The sequence below is a fragment of the Leptonychotes weddellii genome, chromosome 7, assembly GCF_054177405.1.
Source record: "Leptonychotes weddellii isolate Sample4059 chromosome 7, ASM5417740v2, whole genome shotgun sequence".
NCBI classification, from domain to species: Eukaryota; Metazoa; Chordata; class Mammalia; order Carnivora; family Phocidae; genus Leptonychotes; species Leptonychotes weddellii.
This window is the reverse complement of record NC_138375.1, coordinates 88,969,052-88,994,067: the sequence shown is the minus strand read 5'-3', so window position 1 is coordinate 88,994,067 and position 25,016 is coordinate 88,969,052. Positions and strand designations below refer to the sequence as shown.

The 25,016-nt window shown below is 45.6% G+C and overlaps 1 protein-coding gene across 4 annotated transcripts in view; it reads left to right on the top strand.

The window, feature by feature from the left end:
• The first annotated feature begins 12,117 nt into the window (after positions 1-12,117).
• The window catches only part of PDE8B (phosphodiesterase 8B), a 225,343-nt gene continuing 212,444 nt past the window's right edge, over positions 12,118-25,016 (top strand). For 2 of the 4 annotated variants that reach the window (XM_081826704.1, XM_081826703.1), the window contains exon 1: positions 12,124-12,250. In XM_081826704.1, coding sequence (XP_081682830.1) covers positions 12,215-12,250 — 36 coding nt within the window. In that variant the 5' untranslated portion in view covers positions 12,124-12,214. Of the gene's footprint in view, positions 12,251-13,039; positions 13,996-25,016 lie in introns of those variants that run through there. The other 2 variants (XM_081826701.1, XM_081826705.1) reach the window with 2 other exon arrangements.

Genomic DNA, 25,016 nt, shown 5'->3' with positions numbered 1-25,016 from the left:
GGTCTGTGTTTTATTGACTCTCCTGCAGTTCCTATGCTTGACTTGATTTTGCTTTCCGCCTCTGTGTCAGTTTTCTCAGTCAGTTTGGGTAAAGCTGGCAGAGTTAGCTGTTGTGTAGAAATACAGTGTGGGAAAACAGGGGACACCTTCCAAGCTGCTGTGGTATCTCACCCCGAACTGGCCTAGCAGTGTGAGAGTTGCTTGAGGAAGAAGGGGCTGTCTTCATGTGCCCCAGGGGGGCCAGGCCTTCACAATTCCATTTGCAACAGAACCCACTTTATACCAATGCTGAAAGCCTGTGTCTGTTTTATCAGCCCGTCTCACATGCTTCCCCTTCCCATGGGTGATTATACCAGGTGCTGGGGTGGAGGTGAGGTCCAAGGGCAAAGGAGGTGTGAATTAGACCCGGGTCATTTTCCTCAGCCCAAAAAGGACAGCAGTAACACAAGGCTGCAGGAAATACAAGTTTGGTGGTACGTTCATACTAAGTGGGCTCCACAGGCTCAGGGTATAACTGGACATGCTCTAGGTTTTCTACTGGGAGGCTGGTGTCACTTAGAAGTCCCTTTCCCAAGGCTCAGTGGAAGGTTGCTTGGGACAAGTGCATGAAAGTTGTTGCCAGATAGTCCAGGGTGCAAATGCTTCCTTAGTAGCTCTATGATCTTGGGAGGGTACTTAAGTTTTCTAGGCCTCAGTTCCCACATCTGTAAAAAGGAGATACTGAGCCTGTCACATAGAGTTAATGTGGGGGTTAAATGAGATTAGGAAAACAAAGTGTGTCTACCGCATTGAACACAGAGTAAGGACTCCCTCCTTGGACTGGAGATCAGAGAACCCCACAGGCGGCCTGCTTTTAAGTCTTAGCCCAGCCAGGTGGGTCCACTTCTATGAGTTTTCTTTGTGACAGATGCAAAGGTTGAGAATCCGTATGCTGACTGAACAGATATGATTGTGCTGATTAAGATTGGGGTGAAGAGACAAGTGAGCCTCTCAACTCAGTGAACACAGTGTGGAGAGAAGAATTGTCTTCCTGAACAAGTGTTGTAAGAGCAGAGCTGAGGAACACAGAAACACGGCCAGCCTGATCCTTGCCATGCTGCCCAAGGTAGAGTTGGGTCAGGTGGGGCTGCCTCTGCCCAGATTGTCTCTGCCTTAAGTCTGCCTTGAAGGTTCAAGTGAACCTGATTTTGTCTTGGGGTTCAGGAAGGGAACATTGAAGTATGCTATAGGGTCCCTAGCACACTTTACCCAGGACAGGACCGTATCCCCTTTTCCTGAACCCCATCGCCCATCATGGCCCCCAGCTGCCAGCTACCCACAATCCTCTGGGTGTTCTTGTGTAAGGTGAAGTCTCAACTAGGAAAAGCACTGAGTGACACACTTGTCAAGAGGGATCTTGACAATGGACAGGGAAGGAAGTCTGAGAGACAGGGAGTCATAAGTGGTCTTTACTCTAGATGGTGAATAAATGAGACTTGGTTATTTTTCATGCTATGCCTTTTCTGACTGGAGGCAAAAGTTCACATGGTGAACTCAAAAAATACTTTGGGGTCTCACACCAGGTTGGCTAGGAAAGACTGACCAATAAGCATTGAGTACCTACTCTGTGACAGGCATGGTGTAAGGCTTTGAGTATACATGGTCCTTGCCTTCACAGAACTCAGATCTGGTGAGGAAGGTAGATTTTTTTAAAAAAAGATTTATTGATTAGAGAGAGGGGGGAGGGGAAGGCCAAAGGGAGAGAAGGAGACTCTCAAGCAGATGCCCTGCAGAGCACAGAGCCCAACAAGGGGCTCAATCTCAAAACCTTGAGATTATGACCTGAGCCAAAACCAAGAGTTGGTCACTTAACTGACTGAGCCACCCAGGTGCCCTGAGGAAGGTAGATTTTTAAACAAACCCACCAACAGTTGCATAATTTGCAGTTTGTGATAAATGAATAATTATATGAGAGTAACAATGGGGATATGATACAGATTGGGGAGCTGGGGTCAAGATAGTTCTTTCTGAGGAATTGACAGATAAAGCCTAGAACAGTGCTTCTCAAGTTATTTTTATTTTTTAAAGATTTTATTTATTTTTTGACAGAGAGAGACACAGTGAGAGAGGGAACACAAGCAGGGGGAGTGGGAGAGGGAGAAGCAGGCTTCCCGCTGAGCAGGGAGCCTGATGTGGGGCTTGATCCCAGGACCCTGGGATCATGACCTGAGCCGAAGGCAGACACTTAACGACTGAGCCACCCAGGCGCCCCCCCCTTTTTTTAAAGATTTTATTTATTTTTAGTGCTTCTCAAATTTTAATGTGCATCAGAATCACCTGGAATTTGTTTTAAAAAAAAAAACAACAGATTTCTGTATAACCCCCACCAGAGTTTCTGATTCAGTAGGTCTGAGGTGGGTCCAAGACTGCATTTCTAATAAATTCCTGGGTGATGCTGAGATTGCTGGTTTGGAGGCCACACTTTGAGAACCACGAGGCTGGAGGATTGGTAGGAAGTAGCCAGGTAAAGAGTGTGGGGCGGGGGGGGGACACCAGTACAGCAGAGGGAGCAACATGTACAAACACCCAATCTGGAAAAGATCTGCGGGGGGGGGGGTTCAGGTAATAGAAAGGTCAGTGTGTCTGCAAGACCGTGAATTCGTGAACCAGTGGTGATGAGATGATATTAGAGGTGAACCTGACCCTTATTCCCATCCTGATACTTACTCCACCGGAGACTCTCTAGTAGTAGCATGTCTAAGATGAATGGTTCCATTGACCCTGAGAGATGTCTGCTACAACTTGAGGCTAATGGAATAGTGCTGCCCCTGAGGTACTGTGAAGATTCAAAGTGGTAATGTATGCAAAAGGCTAAGCTAAATGCTTAGTCTGTTCTAGATGTCTTTCCTCCTGCTTTCCCTGACTTGAAACATGACCCTGTCTATAGTTTAGCTAGAAGAGGACATGTTCCCAAATGGGTGCTCGGGTGTTAACCTAGAGCTGCAAGCAAAAGGAGTTAATGTGGAAGTGATCCATGCTATCTAAATGGGGATAAGGTTCAATAGTTGGGTATAGATAAGAAATCTGGATACTGCTTCCAAAGAGCAGGTGTGTGTGTGTGTTCTCTTACATCTCCTGCAATTCATTAATGTCATGAATTTTAAACCAAAGAAAGCATGGGCTGGGTTTTTGGGTGCCAAAGTGCACAGTTGACATTATGCCAACTCAATTTAGACCACATTTACTCAGTGCTCACTCTGTGCCAGGTGCTATTCTAGGTGTTGGAAAGACAGAGGTAGGTGAACAAGGCGAGGTCCCTGCTTTTGAGCTCCTACTCTCACTGGGACATGGGCACATAAGTAACACAGAGCAGTGGGATGAAAGCCATAACAAAGGTCCGTACAAAGGGCACTAGAAACTCGGGCAGAGCAGTTTTGCCCGGGGAAGTCAGAGAAGGTCACAGACAGAAGTGACATTGGAGCCAGGCCTAGAAAGGAAACATCTAGAGAATGAGCAGAACTGAGGGATAAATGAACAAACCTCCTTTAAGAACTTTATTGTTATTGTTTTAAGCTGTGACCTAAATCATCATTATGAGCTTCTAGAAGATACATGGCCACATGGTATTGAATATGATTTAAAATATCACATAAACTGGTATATATAGAAACACATATGGAAACAATCTGAAAATATTTCTCCTCAAATATAGTGCCATTTGCTTTTATGAATTTCCTATTTCTGGATGAAAAAGTAAAATATGGTTTGGTCTGCTGAGACACAGAAGAAATTCTATTGCCATCCCAAGTGAAAATAATTTTGGTTGTTAATTCATTCATGTATTTAGTTAGTCAACAAATATTTAGTAAGTTCAATTTTTGAAGCACTGCAATAGGTCCTTTAGGGGCAACAAAGACATATAAGATACTGTCCTGCCCTCCGGATTCTTCAGGGCTTAGGAGTGAGAAAAACACCTGAATGTAAATAACTCTAACATAAGTGGTGGTAAGTAATATGAGTGAGTACAAACAAAATGCTCCAAGTATCTTGAGGAAAACAAGTTATTTCCTGATTGGGATAATCATGGAAAGCTTGAACATTGACGGAGAAGCCATTTGTGCTAGGCCTTAGAGGTTGGAAAGGGATTGGACATACAGAAACCAGGGTGGGGGTGGGGGGCGGATATTCCAGACAGAGGTAGGTTTGTGAACCAAATGGGTGGGAGATCACTGAGAAATGGCACTTTGGCCTGTTCAGGGGTGTGACTTGGAGAAAGAACTAGAATAGGTAGATGTCAGCCTCACAGCCAAGTTTGAACTTGATTCCCCTGGCTGTGCCTTCTTGGAATTTGAAATGCCAAGCATCTGTCACTTGGTTTCTTGTACACTTGTTTTAGTTGGCATCTCAGGCCTGACCTTCATCTTGGCATAATTTCGTCCAACCCATAGGATATGTTTTAAAAAATCAGTCTGTGTATGCTGATAGAAGTACCATCCCATTGTGGCTCCAAATTGCCCTAAAGGCCATGGATTAAAGTAGGTCTTGTTCTTCAGGAATTTATAATTCCATGTCTGGAGGTTGAAAGAGAAGGGTTTTATATCAGAGTCCCTTCAGGAAACAGATGAAGGCTTGTCCTACGCAAGTGTGGACAGGTGTAAGGAAACCCACAAGGGATGGTGCAGTATCCATGAGCTAGTGAGAGTCTAGAAGCTGTTACCATCTCTAGGCTGATGGTGACACCCTTAGGACAGGCGACACAGCAAACACTGGAACTTGGAGAGAGCTCTGTGCTCTCATGGAGTCTCATAGCTACTGTCCACATTCTCACCCTGTGTTGATGCCCCGCATTGGCTGAACCCAACTGACTGGAGGTCAGAGGGCAAGGGCCCCATTGCTGTATTCTGTCCAGGTCCCCCTCCCAGGGCACAGGGTGGGGGAGGAAGGACGTAGAGCCCATCTGGAGAGCAGACAGAGAGATTGCAGCACAATCCTCTTTAGCTTTAATATTTCTGTTCCAAAACAGCGCAAACTACAGTAAGCCTTCATTTACTGTATTGTTGTTCTCAGAAATTTATAAATAAGAAACACAGGGAATTGGTTGGACAGATAGATGAATGGTGGATGGTGAAGGAGTCTTTTGCTGCGACAGTTCATTAAATAGTAACTCAACCAGATTGCAAGATTGGTGAACATAGGGACTAGGCTGGGTTTGTTCATTGTCAAATCCTCGATGCATAGCGCTGTGCCTGGAACTTAGTATACCCCAATAAATGTTTGTCTGAATGATATGATAGATGAAACATCAAGAACACCAAGCAACATGAAAGGTGCGTCTGGGAGTCTTAGGACAGGAGAATCCAAAGTTAGGGTCAAGCGCTAACATATTGGACCTCGGAGAAGCAGGGGATGACAGAGTTTGTTTTTCTACCTCTAGTACTTTTTATTTAGGTCACAGTTTCTAGCACCCGCTAGGGAACAAAGGCCATCTCATGGTCTTGGGAGATAAAGAATAGTCTTGTTTTTAAACAATCTTTCCATCTTTTTCAGTCACTTAAAAGGACAACATTTTAACTCCGACAACCCAACTTCATTAATTCATCTATTCATTCAGTGAACATTTACTGAGTGCTTATTTTGTGCCTGGGAATCCAAAAATAGGACAAATACAGGCTCAGCCCTCAAGGAGCTTAGTCTGGTAGGAGCTAGACAGGCCGTTAGGAAAGAATAGTGCTGGCTATACTTTACTGCTAGTGCTGGCTACCGGGAGTGCAGGGCACTATGGGAGAAATTGGGAGACACCCCGCACAGGCCGGAGGGCACAGCCTAGGTGTGTTGAGTCCTGAAGCACTCTTCCGCCTGTTTACTTTATCTCTGGCACCCCTCCCCACCCCACCCCCAGCCCCCAATAAATAAGAAAGTAGTAAGAAAGTAAATGATGGGTAATGCAAATTCCTGAGGCAACACTTTGACTTGGACGCATTCACACAAGTGCCATAAGCCAATCAGTGAGCGCAGGTGGAGGGGACAGCCCTTCCTCCACCTAGAGAAGAGGAGCAGGAGGTCAGGAGGGCACAACGTGGGCGTCTGGATTGGGGAAGAAGAGAGGACAGGCAAAGAAGGGAAGCAGGGGGCCATCTAGACAAACCTCACTGACTTCAGAATTTGGGGGAGGGTCAGTACTATTTTTTTTTTTTTTTTAAGATTCTTATTTATTTATTTGACAGAGAGAGAGACAGCGAGAGAGGGAACACAAGCAGGGGGAGTGGGAGAGAGAGAAGCAGGCTTCCCGCGGAGCAGGGAGCCCGATGTGGGGCTCGATCCCAGGATCCTGGGATCATGACCTGAGCCGAAGGCAGACGCCTAACGACTGAGCCACCCAGGCGCCCCGGGTCAGTACTATTTATCTCTCTTTGCAAACAAGTGGAAAATATGTGAGGAGGTTTGTTTGCTTGCGCTTGCACGGTTGTTTTTTAGCCTCTAGCAACTGTGATGTAGGGGCACAGTCTCAAAAGTGTTGTTATGGACCTGCATGATCCTGATTTACAAAGGTGCATGGCTGGCTTCAAAACACGGACAATTCTCTTACAAAATCGCTTTCTTCCCAGAGGTTTTGTTAACTGGGACATTTCTTGTCTTTAACTTGGGTATTATTACTAGTAATAGGAGGAAAACATAAGTTGGGGGAGGAGGGGTGGAGTGGGGGGGCAGAAATAGAGTGTTGGTCAGAATCTAAGGGCAATGGTTTGTTAATTTATCTGTATCTATGCTTTTATATTTATATTTTAAAAAACCTACTCAAGTTGTAAGAATTTGATTGAAATGTATTTTAATTCTTAGATAAATTTGGGAAACAGAAGTATTTTTTTAAAAAAACTACTACCTCTCTCCATCTTATTTTTTAAAGGAGGAAAAACTTCCAGCCCTGGGAAGTTAAGTGTGTGTGTGTGGGTGTGGGTGTGTGTGTGTGGGGGGGGGGGGGGGGTTTGTGCACGTGCATGCAGAGCTATCTTTCATTTTCTGTAAGAACTTTACTTCTGTTAGGGAGTAACTCTCCATTTAAGGTGTTGAGAGTTTTGATGTCCTTGCCTGGAAGAAGTTAGGGGGGAATCAACCTCTGGTTGGAGGGCAGGTTATCTTACTTGCCATCTGCGGGAGTCTCCTTTGTCCAATCCTCTCAGTGTTCACCTCTGGAAACACTTTGAGGCTGGATCCTTAACTCTCCTGCTCACGTGTCCTCTCATATCTGTGTATTGATGATGGCTGGATTTTTAGCTCCAACCCAAATATTTCCTACCACCTGCAGACCTGTTTCCTCTTACTGACTAGATATCTTTCCTGTGTGTTCCATGGGCACCTCAGACCCAACAGACTCAAACTGCTCACCTGAGAGTACTTGCTATTTTAGTGGGAACTGCTGCACCCAGGAGTCGCCCACTCGCCCATCCATTACCAGTCCCTAGTCCATTCCCAAGTATCCTTTCTGTTCTCCCCCTCCCCTCCATTCCTAAGGCCAATGCTCTTCTTCAGGCTCTCCTCAGCTCCTTCTGGATTGTTAATTATTTCTCTATCCCTCTTTGTCTTCTCAACCCATGCTTTCCTCTACCATCAGATATGTTTATAATGTGCAACCTCCATGTCTGTTCCTTGTGTCAAATCATTTCCAGAGTTTTCCATTTTCTAGCTCTTCATGTCAGTGGACAACCCATTTAAATAGTTTCATTCTCTTTGGTGGGTTTTCTTCCTATTATATGGCCTTGGCTCCTGAGGCTCTTTGCATGTGTCAGTTCAAATGCCCCTTCCCAGAGCAGTTGGCTCTGACCTCCCAAACTAAAGTGGCCTACGCTTCAGTTCTTCAGATCATAATAAAATGATCTTTTGTTTTCCTTTTTTTCCTTAATTGTCTCTCTTCCCTCCATTGGAATGTAAGCATCATGACAGTATGGATTCATGTTATTTACAATCTATCCTCAGCACCTAAAATCATTCCTGGCATGCAGTAGTTGCTCAAAAAGATCTTTTGGATGGATGAATGAATATGTAGTTGATGCTTGAACAGTGCAGGGGGTAGGGGCACTGACACCCCGCCCTCCCTCTACCCAGTCACCCATGCACTTGAAATTTTCGACTCCCTAAAACCTTAGCTACTAATCACCAGAAGCCTTACTGATAACATAGTCGATTAACATAAATTTTGTCTGTTCTGTGTATTATATACTGTATTCTTACAATAAAGTAAGCTAGAGAAAAGACAGTGTTCAGAAAATAATAAGGAAGAGAAGAAAGAAAATACATTTATAGTATACTGTACTGTACTTACTGAAAAAAATCTATGTGTTAAGTAGGCCCCTGTAGTTCAAACCCGTGTTGTTCTAGGGTCAACTATAAAATTGAATAAATTTGCCCCTATTAGAAATACCGTGATAGACAGATATGTTGAGGGTAGTGTAAGTATCAATGAAGAGTGGGAGAGGTTCAACTCTCAAACACACTTAAAGGCCCCAGACACTGGGGCCTCTCCTCAGATACGAGGGCAAGGCTCTCATCACTAATGCTTATTACTTCCTGCTAATAAACAATAATGAGATATTTTATTGATAACACTGAACTTCCCAGTTCCTATTTAGTCTTTGCAAATTTGTAATTCCAGGCCATAGGGCTAATGCCCATCCACGTGATAACTTGCTTTTCCTTTCTCTTTTTGTCTTGAGCCGTCCTGGGGCCAGGGATCCAGGCTGGAGGATGTCTGGACTCGAATTCTGTAGGAAGTATGTTTGGTTTCCTCAGAGTAGCTTTGGTTGATTTTGTCTGATTAGGAAACTGCTCACCTGAGAGTACTTGCTATTTTAGTGGAACTGCTGCACCCAGGAGTTGCCCACTCACAGCCCATCCATTACCAATCCCTATGATTAGGAAAAACTGGGGTGGCTAGGATCCTGAAACTACTCATGGAGCGAGGGAGGTCACAGGTGTCACCAAGTGGCCTCTCAGAGTCTGTTCCTCTGTTGTCAGGAGGACAGTTATGGACTGTTTGTATATTCCCTTGGTTCAGGAGAGGGATGGGGGAACAGGATAATGCTATGCCAGCTAAAAGGAAGAATTACAAAAGGAGTTTAATACATCTGCTGCCAGTGACATTGATGATCATGGAAGGTAAACCATGGACTTAATTTCTCCAGAAATTACCAAACACTGGTAGCACCTGATTCTACCGGGCTTTCATACGGTGGCAATCACACAAGCACCAGCTTGTCAGCAACATCAACATCTTCAGTCTTCAAAGAATGACCAGTGACGTGCTCCAATACCCTAAATGGTACATCGTGCTAGACTGGGAGCTCTGTGCCTCGGCTTTCTCCTCCTCCTCCTCCTTTTTCTTCTTTCTCCTCCTCCTCCTCCTTCTTCTTTCTTCTTCTCCTTCTCCTTCTTCTTTCTTTCTTCATTCTTTCCTTCTCTTTGTTTCAGTTCTCTTTTCTGCTCTGTCTGCCTCCTTTCCCTCTCCTTCTCCTAACTTTTCTTTTTCTTCCTCCCTCTCTTCCTCCTCTCCCTCCTCTTCCTCTCTTTGAAAATCATACACCACTCTATAATACCTTTCAAGGTACATGACAGGAAATGTCCAGTGGGTTAAGTGTTGGGCTTGATTGTGCTGTATATCAGCCAGGGTGGGATAGAAAACTTTTAAACTTTGGGGATCCAAAGACACTTAAAATGTCTTTGGATGCCCAAAGTTTAAAAGGTGCAAGCCCTCCAAGCCCTGGCTAATAGTTTCACGATGCCATCTGATTATATGCAATTTCTTGGGAACCATAGACAACCTGCTAGCTGCCATGGGCATGTGCTGTGTGCAGATAGACTGCTAGGACATCTTGAGCAGCTCTTCTGGAAAATCCCCGCATTCACAGGAGAAAGTATGGCTTTTGTTTTTCTTTTATAGATAATCAGAAAGGGGATTCAGAGGATTTAGTATCTTTGCTTTTCCTCATTGTCTCTTTGTTATTAGTTTTCTCTTTCTTATTTTTCTTTTAATTTATTTGCTTTTCTTTCTGAAAACATGTGTATTTTTTGCTTGGGTCAATTGACCCTGAGTTTTCCAAGCCATCTTTTTACCTGCTGGGTTATTTTTGCCTCAGACTTTTCTTCAAGTTCTTCTGTTGCTCTACCACCACCAAATCTCAGGCTGACATTGCTCTTTCACCTCCTGATGTCTTTGCTGTTTTGCTTTTCCTTGTCTGTACGGGGCCTGAAAAGGCTGTGACTATGACATAATGGGGGATTTTGCTGCCAATTTAAATGACCTTAGTTAGCCCTTCTACCTTTTGCCTCACTTTTTCATCTGTGGAAGGAGGAAGTATATTAGTTTTGCTATTGCGCGTAATATGTTACCACAGATTTAGTGGCTTAAAACAGCACACATTATCTCAGTTTCTGTGGGTCTGAAGTCTGAGCATGGCTTCCCTGGGTCCTCTGTGTTAGCTGGGGCTGTAGTCTCATCTCAAGGTCTGACTAGGGAAGAGTTCTTTTCAAGCTCTCCTGGTTGCTGGCAAGACTTAGTTCCTTTTAGTCTGTTGGGCCTCAGTTTCTTACTGGCTCTTGGCCAGAGGTACCCTCAGTTCCTTGCCACGTGGGCCTTCTCATCGTGGCTCTTTGCTTTATCAAAGCCAGCAAGAGAGAGTCTCGTAGCAAGGCTATGTAACATAATCACTGAAGTGACATCCTGTCACCATTCGCTCCGGGTAGGAAGCAAGTCACAGGGTTCCGGCACACTCAAGGAGAGGGTATTCCATAAATGCATGAACACCAGGAGATGGGGATAATCGGTGACCATATTAGAGTCTGTCCACACAGAGAGGAATGCTTTTGAGGGGAAACACTTTGAGCTCCTTAGAAAAAAGACTATAAAGGCTATATTCATACTGCTGGCATGCCTCATGGCTGGCCTTTATGGATTATGGCTAACACCAAAATAATAGTGTCTCTCTTTGTCTCCATGTCCTATAGACTAGTTTCATACTATTTGTTTTCCTTTTCTGTCATTAGAAATCTCATCAGCCTCTCTGGATGGGAAAGTCAGCAGGAAAAGATTGCTGTTGTTGATCTTGGTTTTAACTGGACTGACTCAGCCCTGTGGGCAGCTGAGAAAGGAAAAGTCTTTGCAAATGCTCTCTAGGTCTTTGTTAGAAATCCCTGCACTCAGAGGGAGCCAGGTATGGGGCAGGCATGATAATAATCACAAGCAAGAAGCCAGGCTTATTTACAGCTGACGCATTTAAGTAGATACAATTTATTACTTTTAAAAAATGTCTGCAAGCTTCATAGAAGTTTCTGCCCAGACCTTTGATTCCAGCTCTTCAAACAGATTGGGGGGTGGGGACGTGGGGGGGAAGGGTGGCAGCACCTTTGGCTTGATCCACAGTTGGTAAATTGTCTGCACTAATTAAGACTGAGGGATAATCCTACCTACCCTCCACCCCCCCACAACACATACATAATAGGATATCGATAACATACTCATATAAATACAAAAGTTCTCCTTCACTTTGAGGGCGAATGATCTTTCATATGCTATCGTCTATGTATTAATAATAACTAATGTCGGGCGCCTGGGTGGCTCAGTTGGTTGGGCGACTGCCTTCGGCTCAGGTCATGATCCTGGAGTCCCGGGATCGAGTCCCGCATCAGGCTCTCCGCTGGGCGGGGAGTCTGCTTCTCCCTCTGACCCTCCCCCTCTCATGCTCTCTCTCTCTCGAATAAATAAATAAAATCTTTAAAAAAATAATAATAACTAATGTCCGTGACTTTAGAATCTCTTTAAAATAATAACATATACGAATTTGAATTGAGGAATGGGGCAAATCCTTCACAGTTTTCTTGGGGGTAGAGACGCCAGAAGAGAGTGGAGAAGGTGGGCACGATGAGGAGAAACCTGGGTGCCCAAACCCTAAATCTCAAGCAGCGCCAGACTGGGCAGCTCTAGCGAGACTCGACTTCCCTCGAGGGGCGGGAGAGGCCTTGCGGGGAGCGGAGTAGTTAGAGGGGCGCTAAGCGGGCTCAAAGTCGGGGCTTTTCACCTCGGGAGGGGCGCTAGGACCCAGGCACCCGCCGGCCTCGGGACGTGCCTGGAGAGTGAAGGCTCTAAGAGGCTCAGGCTCCCGGCCAGAGTCCCTCGGAACGACCAGACCCTTCCCGTGGGCGCGGGGCGCGGGGCGCGGGGTGCCGCAGCCGCGTGCTCGCCGCCGGCATGGAGCAGACGCGCTGCCAGCCAAGCGCTCGCCAGGTGAGTCCCTCGCGCAGGGTCCGCACGTCCCGCGGGCACCGCGCCCCGCCGCCGTTCGAGGCCGCCTCCTCCCCCGCTCCCCACAACCCCCGGCGCCGGGGCTCGGCGGCCGGCTGGCTGGGCGGGCTGGGCGCGCTGGGTGCGCGGGCACCAGGCCAGAGCTGTCCCCCACAGCTCCTCTTGGACACCCGCGCGGCTGAGGAGGGATGTCCCCCCCGCCCCGACCCGGTCTCTGCGTGTCCTGCTGCCCCACTCCCTCCTTCCTTCCCAGGAGGAGAGCACCTCGGGTGTCCGGTGTAACCGCCCGGCTTATAATTCCGAATGATAACAATCGCCCACCAGCAGCGGCCGCGCCGCTCTCCCTGGCGTTACCCTGAGCGAGTGCCGCGACGGGCCAGGTCCGCTCGCTCCTGTTGCACCCCGAGCTTCTTCCCACGCTTCTCTGCGCGGCCGCGGTGCCCCCCTTCCCGGGAAGCGAACCACCGCCAGCCCCAGCCAGGGGGCGGGGGGCAGGGGGAAGCTAGGGTAGGCGTCCTGGGGCTGGAAGCCTCCGTGCCCTCCCTTCGGCGCCCGGGACTCCATGGTCCCGGGGTCCCGCTCTCACCGCGCGCGCGGCTCCGCGGCCAGCGCTCGCTGGGCACGCAGACTGAGCGTGAGGTTTGAACCACCCGCCTCCCGTGGGGGAGATGAAACGTGGGTGCGAAGGAGGCTCTCACACCGGGGGGCATAGGAAAGTGCGGCTGAGAACAGTCTGCAGTTCAGGGAGGGGCGCTTCGTCCGAGGGAGAAGCTGCACCCGCCAGCTGCCGCTCTGAACTTGGGGGCGTTCTGCTGGGCGTCCGAGTGTCACCGGAGTGCACTTAGTTCCAGGATCAAGGAGTCGCGGTCCCCGGACTGTGGCGGAAGATGAGGCTTGGCTAGCGGTCTTAAGTCTGCAACAGGCTCCTCTGTACCCTCAAGACTAGCCCTGCTCATCCATTCTGCTTCCGGCTCAGTTTGACACAGTTTGCAGTCTCCAAGTTGCCAACCCCAGGAAAAAGGGTCGCTGAATAGTTGCAATGGGCGGGCGGAGATCGGCGAGTTGCTGGGGCTGGACGACCACTGCAGTGCCACGGTGGGCATTTGCCCCCCGCAACGTTTGCCAGCTGCCAGGTCGGGCCCCGGAGGGGACGGGGCGTGTGTGCCTGCTCGACCGGTAACAGACACGTGTGTCAGGACCTGAAGTTACACACCTAGTACGAACCTGGAAGAGAAACTTCCTCTAAACTGTGTTGGGAGACAGTCAACAAAAACATTTACGCCGGGCCGGGTCGGGCCGCTGGGGATAGGTGAGGTGCGAGGATCTTCCCTCTAGGATTTTATAATCCGCCGGCCGGCATTGCCAGTTCTGCTTGACTGCCCCTCTGACCTTGAATGAGGTATTTTAACTTTGCTCGGTTTTCCAAGAAGCAAAAACGGAAGAATGATAATCCAGCAGCAGTGGAAAGAGCATTCACTGGGAAGCCAGTCCTTGGGTTCCAGCCCTAGCTCTATCACTGACCAGCTGTGAAACTTTTGGGCAAGCCACACAAAAGCTGGGACTCAGCTGCTACGAAAGGCTCCAAAAAGAACCTTTAATTCTGGGGTCCACTGTAGCAGCAATTTGCCAAGCTTAGATAACCCACAAATGCTCACTAGTTCTTTGCATCTGCATTATACTTGGTTCCACAGAGCATCCATGGACTGAAGAGATACTGGATCAGAACGGTGGGTGCATTGCATTTTAATTCCAGTCTGTTTATAGAGCCACACAAATCTTTCAGGCTTAAGGTCTGTAGAAATAAGCCTGGTGGGTTGAGTTAATACTTAGAATGCACTGGGTAGGACCTCAGTTTAAGTTAGAGTGCGGTCACATAAAAAGTCCTTTCTGTGCATTTGAAAGATCCTTGCCATAAGTACAGTGTTACAGAAATCAGAAGAGGAGAAGCCCCAAGCTGATCCCTCAGCAGAAGAGGGCAAATATGCCACACATCTAGTGGGGGTACTTCAGGTTATCCCTGATAAACACTTTATCTACCTGGGAATGACTCCATTTTTATTAACTCCCCAGAAAAGCAGTTTATCGGTTTGGTAATGAAATAATGAAATTGTCTTTAGAAGCCACATGAAATATTAGAATACCTAACATTGCTAGAGTTTATTGGGATAAGCACTGCTTTAAAAAACATTGTCTTTTTATTTAATTTCAGGAAGGGAAATAAGCAGAATGATTTATTATGTTTTCTTACTAGATAGTTTTTTTTAAAGACATAAAAAGCAGAAGTAAATGTAACAGACTGCAAGAAACCTTGTTTCTTCTGGTTCCAGAGATGAATATCATCATCATTACCATTACCATAATGGTGAATATCTACTAAGCACTTATTATGTGCCAAGCATCCTTCTAAGCACCTTATGTACATAGTCTAATGTAATCCTATCAACACCTTTTGAAGGAAGTGCTATTATTTCTTTCCGTTTTATAGGTGTGAGAGCTGAAAGTTCTGGCCTGAGGTCACACAGCTGGTACATAGTAGAGTTGGATCACCTACTTGGGTTTATTTACAATGATTCAAGCAAAATGCAAGAGAGGGTTGGGAGGACAAAAAGTGTCTGCCAGATGTCAGGTACTTGATACACCTTAGTGCATGGAGATTAAGAAATCTTTCGTGAGTGCTAATTTACTTTTCTTTTTCTACTTTTTATCAGTATGCTTCTATAATATGACTTGGGTATCTTTTCATCTGGACAAAAAAGTTGAACTCTTTTTTTTAACTATGTAGATTTGAGTGCAGATGGATGAACCATAATTTATTTAACCAATTCCCTTTAAGTGGGCACTTAGATTATTTCTGAATTTTCACAATCACATATAGTGCTAGCATAGTGTATCTTCTTATTTATATATTTCTGCACATCTGTTCAGCTATTTCTGGTCGATAAATACTAAGGGTCGAATTGCTAGATGAAAGAGCATGGTTACCATTTGGTATGTACTTTTTAATAGATATTGCCAACTTGCTGTCACAAAAAGAAATATAATTTTTGGTTTGGAGTCGAGTTCCTCCACTAACATGTTTCTGGGCTTTTGGTAAACCAGGAATCTGAATGGGTCTCACGTGTATCATTTGTAAACTAGAGGTGGCAGAACTTGTTGATTCTAAGGTTGTTTCTGCAAATATGTACAATTAGAGTGTGAACAAATGAAATTGTTCATATGTGAGCATTTTTACCTGCAAAAAACAGAAATTTAATATGGTTTCACCTAATGGCACATGAAGTCCTGAAATAGGTTTTTGGTAGTTCGTCTTTTCTAAGGTGGATTTGTGTGTGAGGTAAGGCTAGGCTATGCTGCGGTCACAAATTAACCCTGAAACCTTGGTGGCTTTAAAAAAAAAAAAAAGTTTATTTATTTCTCATATTATATGTCCCAAGCAGGTTAACAGAGTTCCCTGCTCCACACAGTCACTGAGGGAGCCAGGCTGACAGGAGTTCTGCCATCTTGTAACTGCATTATCTAGAACATACTGTCTCCCTGGTCCCATGGCAGTTTGGAGGCGGAGGAGAGAAAGACTGTAGGTAATTAACACCTGCCCTTAAATGCCTCAGCCCAGGGATGAAGTGTATTTCTTTTATTTATGGTCCTTTGGTCACAACTAGTCACAAGGACCTCACCCCAATGCAGGGAGGGTACAAAATATTGTTTTCCTATGTCCAGAAAGAGGAAATGGAATGGTAAATACATAGCATTTTGTATTAGTTTGCTAGGGCTTTCATGACAAAGTACCACAGGCTGGGGGCCTTAAACAACAGAAATTTATTTTCTTACAGTTCTGAAGGTGAGAAGTCCTAGATCAAGATGTCAGCGGGGTTGATTTCTTCTGAGGGTCTCTCTCCTTGGCTTATAGATGACCACCGCAGGGGAGGAAACATATTTTCCCTCTATCCTTCTAGGTTCTTGGCTGAGACCCTGCCCCCTGAAATAAAAAACAGATCTACAGCTGAAAAACAAATTTTAATCACATACACGTACTTAGGCACATCCCAGAGTCCCACAAAGATAATGAGACCTGTCAAAAGGCGGCCACATGATTGCAGCTTATATATCATCTGAGCTAAGGAGAGGGAAAGGGGTCTGGGGTTTCCAAGGGGAAAAGGCAATTCAAGGGAAGGTGAGAAAAGTGAATGTTTGGTAAACAAAGGTTGCCCTGCCCTGCAGATAAGTCTTTCAGGGGAAAGTTATGTCTGGTAGTAACTCCCTTCCTGGTACAAGATCTCTTTCTAATGCAAATTTCCCTCACAAAAGGTAACTGCTACCCTGTTTTCAGAGCTTCTTTTGTGTCTGCAGTTCCTTAAAAAAATAATCAGCTCAGAATAATCCTTATGCTAAAGAGGCATATTTTGGGGTAGCACATTCTGCTCCCCTTCACCATCTTTTCCCTGCATCTTCACATGATCTTCTCTCTGTGTGTCTGTGTTATAATCTGTTTAAAAAAATTTTTATTTAAGATTTATTTATTTGAGGGAGAGAGAGCCCTCCCGAGAGCAGGCGCATGCGCGCAGGGAAGGGGCAGAGGAAGAAGGAGAGAATCTTAAGAAGACTCCCACTGAGCGCAGAGCCCCACTCGGGGCTTGATCTCATGACCCTGAGATCCTGACCTGAGCCGAAATAAAAAGTCCGATGCTTAACTGACTGAGCCACCGAGGTGCCCCCCCAATCTCTTTTTATAAAGGCACTGGTCCTTCTGGGTTGGGATCTACCCTAATGAGCTCGATGAATGTTACTGACCTCTTTAAAGGTCCTATCCAAGTACAGTTACATTCCGAGGTGGGGGAGGGGCGCTAGGAATTCAACCTATGAATTTGGGGGGATACAATTCAGCCCATAAATCATTGTCTCTGTCACTATGTGGCCCATACTGAGGTGTAGTCACCCCATTTTTATTTGAGGAGGTCGGGGTGTTTCCGAAGCCACATCGCAGAGCCATCTCTCACATCTCATCCTCACCTCCTGACCAAAGAAAGTGTGTTTTTTCTGAATTCCCTGGGTGTTGTTTTCAAGTGGCCCAACGTTACTACTTGCATCAAGTAACCTTTACTAGTGGCGGTGGATTTAAGGTGAGACAATGACTGCAGGTGAGGCCATGAGCGTGGGGGCTAAAAGCGTGAATCCTGAAGCAGGCGGCCTGAGCTCTAATCCCAGCCCTGTCCCATACCAGCAATGTTTCCTCATCTGTAAAATGGGAAGAATAGTACTTGCAGGGTTAGGGTGCCAATTAAACGAGTTAATGTATGTAGAGTGCTCGGCATATACCGGGGGACCAAGTGATGACCTTTGATTATTTGCAACTTCAGAAGCTCTTGGAGCTGTCCAGGCCCAGTGTGCCTGTCCCAGACTGCACCCTAGGGGCACAGACAACCCAGAGGCTCTGCGGCTTGAGCTCCCAGGGCTTCCAGGCGGCGCGGGAGGCATGTGTGCCTTTGGAGGAAAGTAATCACGTGACCACTTGAAAACTCCCAATAGCGCGCACACATTTAGGTCATAGGTTCACGGTTAGATCTGTGAGCCCAAAGGGAACACAAGAGACCATTCACTTAAGTAGCCCTTTAATTATTCTCCCCATTCCAGCTGAGCAGCTAGGGTTGGCAGTTAAGTATGTAAAAGCAGCACTTCAGTTTTTGTGAGATGTTCCCTGTCCCCTTCTAATTGCTCCTAGAATCAGGGTGTGTTTTTCAGTCAGTGGGGCCTGAGAGCTAGGCCTGGAAACCTTTTCCCCTTAACGGGCCTGGAAGGACAGCTGCCGACTTTCCTTCTGACACATCTTTCCCTTGGAAACATAACGAGTTAAGATAAGTTCGGACTGCTCTACACCTGGTGTAGATGATCTGTCTTGATTACTGGGAAACTCTAGATTTCTGGGCCTGCACCAGGAGCGGGAGAGCTTGGAGCTGTCACATGACCCTGGGCCTGCGGTACTGGAGCAATAGACAAGCCAGTGGGTGGCGTTTCTGGGTCAAGGGGGGCCATGCACCTCATCCCGAGGCACCCTGTACATCCCGCATGTGGTGCGGGGAGGCCAAGATTGCATCCTGGGTAGTTGCCGGCCCTCCCACGAGATAGCAGACAGTCGTATTGTCTTGCCCATTGTGTTTCCTACTCTAAAGGCAAGTAAAGGCAGTGTTGGATTAAAGCCGAGGGTGTGTCGATTACCAGTCTGAATCTGTGATCACCATTTCTGGGGGGTGGGGGTGGGGAGGACGCGGCACCTTATAAATTACTGTCAGCCAGACAGCAGTTGTGAAAGTACTTGTCATCCCCTGGGGGATGTATTTACTCAGTTTTAACTTCTCATATTTTCAACTTTTCAGTTGAGGTGGGTGCATTGCTGTCAATCCTTGGGGTTGAGTTTAATTGCTGATTAAGATGACTTCCAAAAGGTTACACTGTGATTCAGCACTGAAACAAAAAAGTTATTGTTTACACAGTTACACAGAGAGTCAAGGAAATAGAGAATGGGGCATAAATTTGATATTGATAGAGCAAATATTTGTCATTGAAGGATGATGCAATTTCAGCTTTGTTTTGTTCATTTTTGCAAGTAGCAGCCAAGGGTGTTCAATAAAGAAAAGATACCCACAAGTACATAAAGCTAGATTTATGCTTTGTTATTGAGATGCATGCTGAAGGATTACTTATCACATGTCAAGTAACTAAACTGAAGGCAGGAGAAATTGCCTAATTCATCGGTATAGATGAAAAAATTCAAAGCTGTGAGAGGCTAATGGGACCAATTTGTACATCTTATAGGACTGGCATTAGACCATTATGTCATAGTTTAATGGGCAGCATGTTTTTCTTAGTGGTACACGAAGTGATGGTGTTTTGTATAGTCAGTGGTGTCTTAGTTTGGTGAAATGTGGCAGAAGCGGCAAGGAAGAGACTGGAACCTAGGTCCCTTGCCTGCGAAAGGTGCACATCCCTGACTCAGGTGTTATCTGATCCCAGCGTCCAGATTGGTGACATAGGTCACTTGCGTGACCCAGAGTGTGCATGCCTCCTTAGGAGTGAGGAGGCTAGGGTGCAAAATGTAAGGAGGCCCCCAAGTGCAGGGTCAGCATGTGAGTGTGAGGACCTCCTCAAGGGTTGTGGCCTAGGGGCACCTGGGTGGCTCAGTTGGTTAAGCGTCTGCCTTCAGCTCAGGTCATGATCCTGGGGTCCCGGGATCGAGCCCCGAGTCGGGCTCCCTGCTCAGCAGAGAGCCTGCTTCCCCCTCTTCCTCTGCCCCATGCTTGTGCTCTCTCACTCTCTATCTCAAATAAATAAAAATAAAAATAAATCTTAAAAAAATGTTGTGGCTTACCTGATTTGCTTGGCTTACCATAGTCCCAGCCCTGGTTTTGATCTTTGAATCAGTTTCTAAATGACTAAGAAAATTAAACTGAGATGTAAGTGGATGAAAATGCACTCATCTAACACACATGGTCAGCCAGTATCCTCCAGTGTAAATATTACTCTTCCTGGATGAGATCTATGGAGAATGTTACTAAGAAAGCAGTTGGGACATTGTCAGGAAAGTGACCTAATAAGTGTATTAACACACTGCATGCATTCTTTACAATAGTACCTTTGTACAATTAGTCATGGCTGATTAAGTGATAGGAAAACAAATGATTTCTCTAGGTTTTTAGGATCTGTTTTCTAGTTCCTTTTAGTGATTTTTAAAAGAAAATTCAAGACCATCTTCCTTGCAATGGACTGGAATATAAAGAGGAAAATAAATTCCTCAGGTAGCTTTCATTAAATCCCCTCTGTTTTGAAATCAGCACAGAAGGTCCTCTTAGTAACCTAAGAGTGCTTTGGAAGGTTGAGGAGTTCTAGATCCTGTCCTGGCTGGTGATGAAATGATATTCACAAGATTGAGATACAAAATAGTTTTTTTTTTAAAGATTTTATTTATTTGACAGAGAGAGACACAGTGAGAGAGGGAACACAAGCAGGGGGAGTGGGAGAGGAGAAGCAGGCTTCCCACTGAGCAGGGAGCCCGATGCGGGGCTCGATCCCAGGACCCTGGGATCATGACCTGAGCCAAAGGCAGACACTTAACGACTGAGCCACCCAGGCGCCCCGAAATACAAAATATTGACAAAGGGTTTACTATGAGCATCTTTGTCAAAGCATCTTTGACATCATTTCTGCCTGAAGAGCATCATTCTGTAATACCCGTTTTCATGTTTCAAAGAGGAAGAAGTTAGTTTTACCCCAGGATAGCATTTTCAGAGGGACAGTGGTCACTGAAGTATTTTCACCATCTGTGAGCAGGTTTTTCTGTTTAAGGAAGGGCATTTCACACCTTTTAATATGGCATGCACTGGAGTTCTCAACGTGCTGTCACTCATCGTGGGAATAAATTCTGTCCGAAAGGCCGTAGGTCACCCGCTGGTCTCTGCAGCGGCGGAAAAGATCCTGTGGCTTCAGGAACTTCGAGAGAAGAAAATAAGCAAGAAGGTGAGAGAAGATGGTGGAAGGAGTAGAGGGGGAAGGCTGCTTGGAGGAAGGCTAAAGCAGTGTTTCCCAATCCCAGCACACAGAGGACAATAGTAATGTTGTCTGAGATACTGGAGTCAGTGGGCAAGACTGGGGTTGCTCAAGGCCCTGCATGGGTGGCCTGAGGGCTGAGAGAATCAATATCTTGTCGTGCTGTAGCAGTTTGGCCAGTCCACTGGTGGAGAGTGTAGCTCTCAGGAGGAAGGAGGAAGGGGCAGAGCTCAGAGCCACTGCATCATGGGCCCCTGCCTGCTTCTTGTACCTAGATGGCCTCTAACCCTGGCCCAGGTGTAGCTGGCCTTCCTCGTCCTTCCCTAAGCCCCATGTTTAGGGGCACATGCTTGGTCGGCTGACCTTTTCTCTGTCTCTGCCCATGCAGGGTCGGGAGGTCAGTAAGAGCTGTGAGCAGCAGAGGAAGATGAGCACTGTGAGGATGGTCACATCTTCCCTGTAACTTCTCACCTGTAGAAGGAGCAGATTTCCATTGTTTATGCAACAAGTAACTACTGAGCACCCAGCACATGCCAGACCAAGTTTTCTCTCCTAGGAGCTTACTTTCTGGTGTGGGGAGAAGGTGAAGAATGAAAATTACAAAGAAGGTCAGCTGGCCATATGCGCCAGGGAGAGAGAGTGCTAGGGAGAAACTAGGGAAAGATAGGGAGAAAGATAAAGCAGGAAGGGGCGTTAAGGACTTCCCGGGATGGGTTGGGGAATGTTTCTTTACTAAATCAGAGAAAGCCTCCCTGAGAAAGGGAGGCCTGAAGGAAGTCGGGAATGAACCATGTGGCTGGTTGGAAAGCACATTCCAAGCAGGAGGAATAGCAGATGCATAGGCCCCACATGTCCAGAAGTTCAAGGTGCAGCAAGGACGCCAGTGTGGCAAGGAGGGCATGAGCAAGGGGAGGGCAGTAGAGACGGTTGTCAGGGAGGTCATGGAGGCCTGACAGCTGAGGGCCTTGCCATCTGCTCTAAAGACCTAGTGAGATGGGAGTGATGGAATCTGACTTCAGGTGTGGGTGGGTCACCCATGTGGCTGCCGCACTAAGAGCCCGAGGGGAGTCAGGAGGAAGCTAGGGCATCTGGTAGGAAGCATCACAGTAATCCAGGTGAGAGATGTGGTGGCTGAGACCAACCTGATAGCAGTGAAGATGGTGAATGATGGTCAGATTCTGATTTAAGTTTTAAATGGAATTAGCAGGATTTGCAGACAGATGGGATAGGATAACTTGAGGATATCTCTCAGACTCCTTGCAGCACTAACATGGTGTCAGTTTTTGTTATCAGGCTTTGGTCCTTGCCACCTGGTCCCTGACCTTTTGTACCCTAATGAATTCTTCATGAATCAACTCTGATGATTGGGGCTGATATCGGGAGCGACCATGGCATGGCTTAGTTCTTGCCCCTTGGTTTTCCTGGAAGAGAAACCTTTCAAGGGAGATACAAGGCCAGGCACTGACTGTGACAGCTCTTCTCAATAAGCCAAGGTCAGAATAAAGGCTCACCTCCCCTTTGAAGCCTTTCTTTATAACCAGATTTGAATTCCCCTAAGATAGCTTTAAAGATTTTTTTAAAAAATTTATTTATTTGACAGAGAGATAGAGAGCACAAGTAGGCAGAGCGGCAGGCAGAGGGAAAGGGAGAAGCAGGCTCTCCGCTGAGCAGGGAGCCCGATGCAGGGCTCGATCCCAGGAGCCTGGGATCATGACCTGAGCCGAAGGCAGCCACTTAACTGACTGAGCCACCCAGGCACCCCGTCCCCTAAGATAGCTTTAAAGGAGAAGGATGGATCATAGTTTGTCAGCTAAAAATTATTGCTCTTGATAACTGAACCATAATCAGTAGAAAGATGACAACCAATGGAATCATTGGTTGCAGAAATTCATCTAATAAATGAGATGGTGGAGAAAAAAAGAGAGAGAGAAGCCCACAATCCATGGTTTTGGTGCCAGTGCCAAGTGAGGCTCAACGGAAAGCCAAGAGAAAGCAATTCTCTCACTAATATCAGATCTGACACACACCTAGGATGTGACCGAGATGTTGCTATGATCTTCCTCCTCTTGTTTGGCCCCAAAAATGTCTGTCTGGTTTCAGTGGTTGCCCTTACAGGCCTAAAAGTTGTGTTCCCATCATCCCTCGGGATCTATCATGTAAACCAGCTATCTGATTTGTTGGCTACCTGTTGGTGAAGACCTTATATGGAATTATAACAACTGCTGATCTCTCTATACGTATTCTAGAAAAGTTTCAGTGGGCTAAATATATAATAGGCCCAAGAATAAGATGATTAGTAAGGAATAATGAGTTCATTATTGTCTTGGGCTTGATGCTTAGGTGTGTTGTTCTGCTCAGGCTGCCATAACAAAATATCACAGGCTGGGTGGCTGAAACACAGATATTTATTTTCTCACAGTTCTGAAAGCTAGAAGCCCAAGATCAAGGTAGCTTTAGGGTTGGTTTCTGTGAGACCTCTTTTCATGGCTTGTGGATGACTGCCTTCTCACTGTGTCCTCACGTGGTGTCTTTGCTGTGTGTTCGTGGCGAACTCAATGGTATCTTCCTCTTTTTTATAAGAACACCAGTCCTGTTGGCCCTTATGGCTACATTTAACCTTAATTACCTCCCTAAGCGTCCTATCTCCAAATACAGTTACACTGGAGGTTAAGGCTTCAACCTAAGAATTTTGGAGGACACATTTCCGTTCATAACATCAGGCAAATGCTGCAAATTAAAAAAACGAAACAAAACCTGTATTGAGGTATTGTTTATATACAATAAAATATACACCTTAAAATTTTTTTAATTTTAATTCCAGTGTGGTTAACATACAGTATTATATTACTTTCAGGTGTACAACATAGTGATTTAATAATTCCACACATCACCCAGTACTCATCACAAGTGCCCTCCTTAATCCCCGTCACCTATTTACCCATCCATCCCCCCCCTCCCCTCTGATAACCATCAGTGTGTTCTCTGTAGTTAAGAGTCTGTTTCTTGGTTTGTCTCTTTCTCTCTTTTTTCCTTTGCTCATTTGTTTTGTTTTTTAAATTCCACATGTGAGTGAAATCGTATGGTATTTGTCTTTCTCCGACTTATTTCACTTAGTATTATACTATCTCTATCCATGTCATTGCAAATGGTAAGATTTCATTCTTTTTATAGCTGAATAATATGCCATTATATATATACAGACACATCACATCTTCTTTACCCATTGATCAGTGGATGGACACTTGGGCTGCTTCCATAATTTGGCTGTTGTAAATAATGCTGCTATAAACAAAGGAGTGCATTTATCACTTTGAATTAGTGTTTTTGTATCCTTTTGGTAAATACCTAGTAGTGCAATTGCTGGATCATAGGTAGTTTTATTTTTAACTTTTTGAGGAACCCGCATATAGTTTTTCACAATGGCCTCACCAATTTGCATTCCCATCAACGGTACAAGAGGGTTCCTTTTTCTCTACATCCTCACCAACACTTGTTGTTTTTTGTGGTGTTGATTTTAGCCATTCTAACAGGTGTGAGTTGATATCTCATTGTAGCTTTGATTCGTATTTCCCTGATGATGAGTGATGTTGAGCATCTTTTCATGTGTCTTTTGGCTATCTGGACGTCTTCTTTGGAGAAATGTCTGTCCATGTCTCTGCCCATTTTAATTGGATTATTTGGATTTTTAGGTGTTGAGTTTTATAACTTCTTAATGTATTCTCGTTACTAACCCTTTATCAGATATGCCATTTGCAAATATCTTCACCTATTCAGTAATTTGCCTTTTAGTTTTGTTGATTCTTTCCTTTACTGTGCAGAAGCTTTTTATTTTAATATAGTCCCAATAGTTTATTTTGCTTCTATTTCCCTTGCCTCAGGAGACCTATCTAGAGAAAAGTTGCTACTGCCAATTTCAGAGAAATTACTGCTTGTGCTCTCTTCTAGGATTTTTATGGTTTCAGGTCTCACACTTAGGTCTTTAATCCATTTTGAATTTATTTTGGTGTATGGTGTAAGAAAGTGGTTCAGTTTTCCCAACACCATTTGTTGAAGAGATTGCCTCTTTCCCATTGCATATTCTTGCACCTTTGTTGAAGAAGAATTGACCATATAATCATGGGTTTATTTCTGGGCTCTGTATTCTGTTCTATTGATATGTATGTCTATTTTTGTGCCACTACCATACTGTTTTGATTACTGCAGCTTTGTAGTA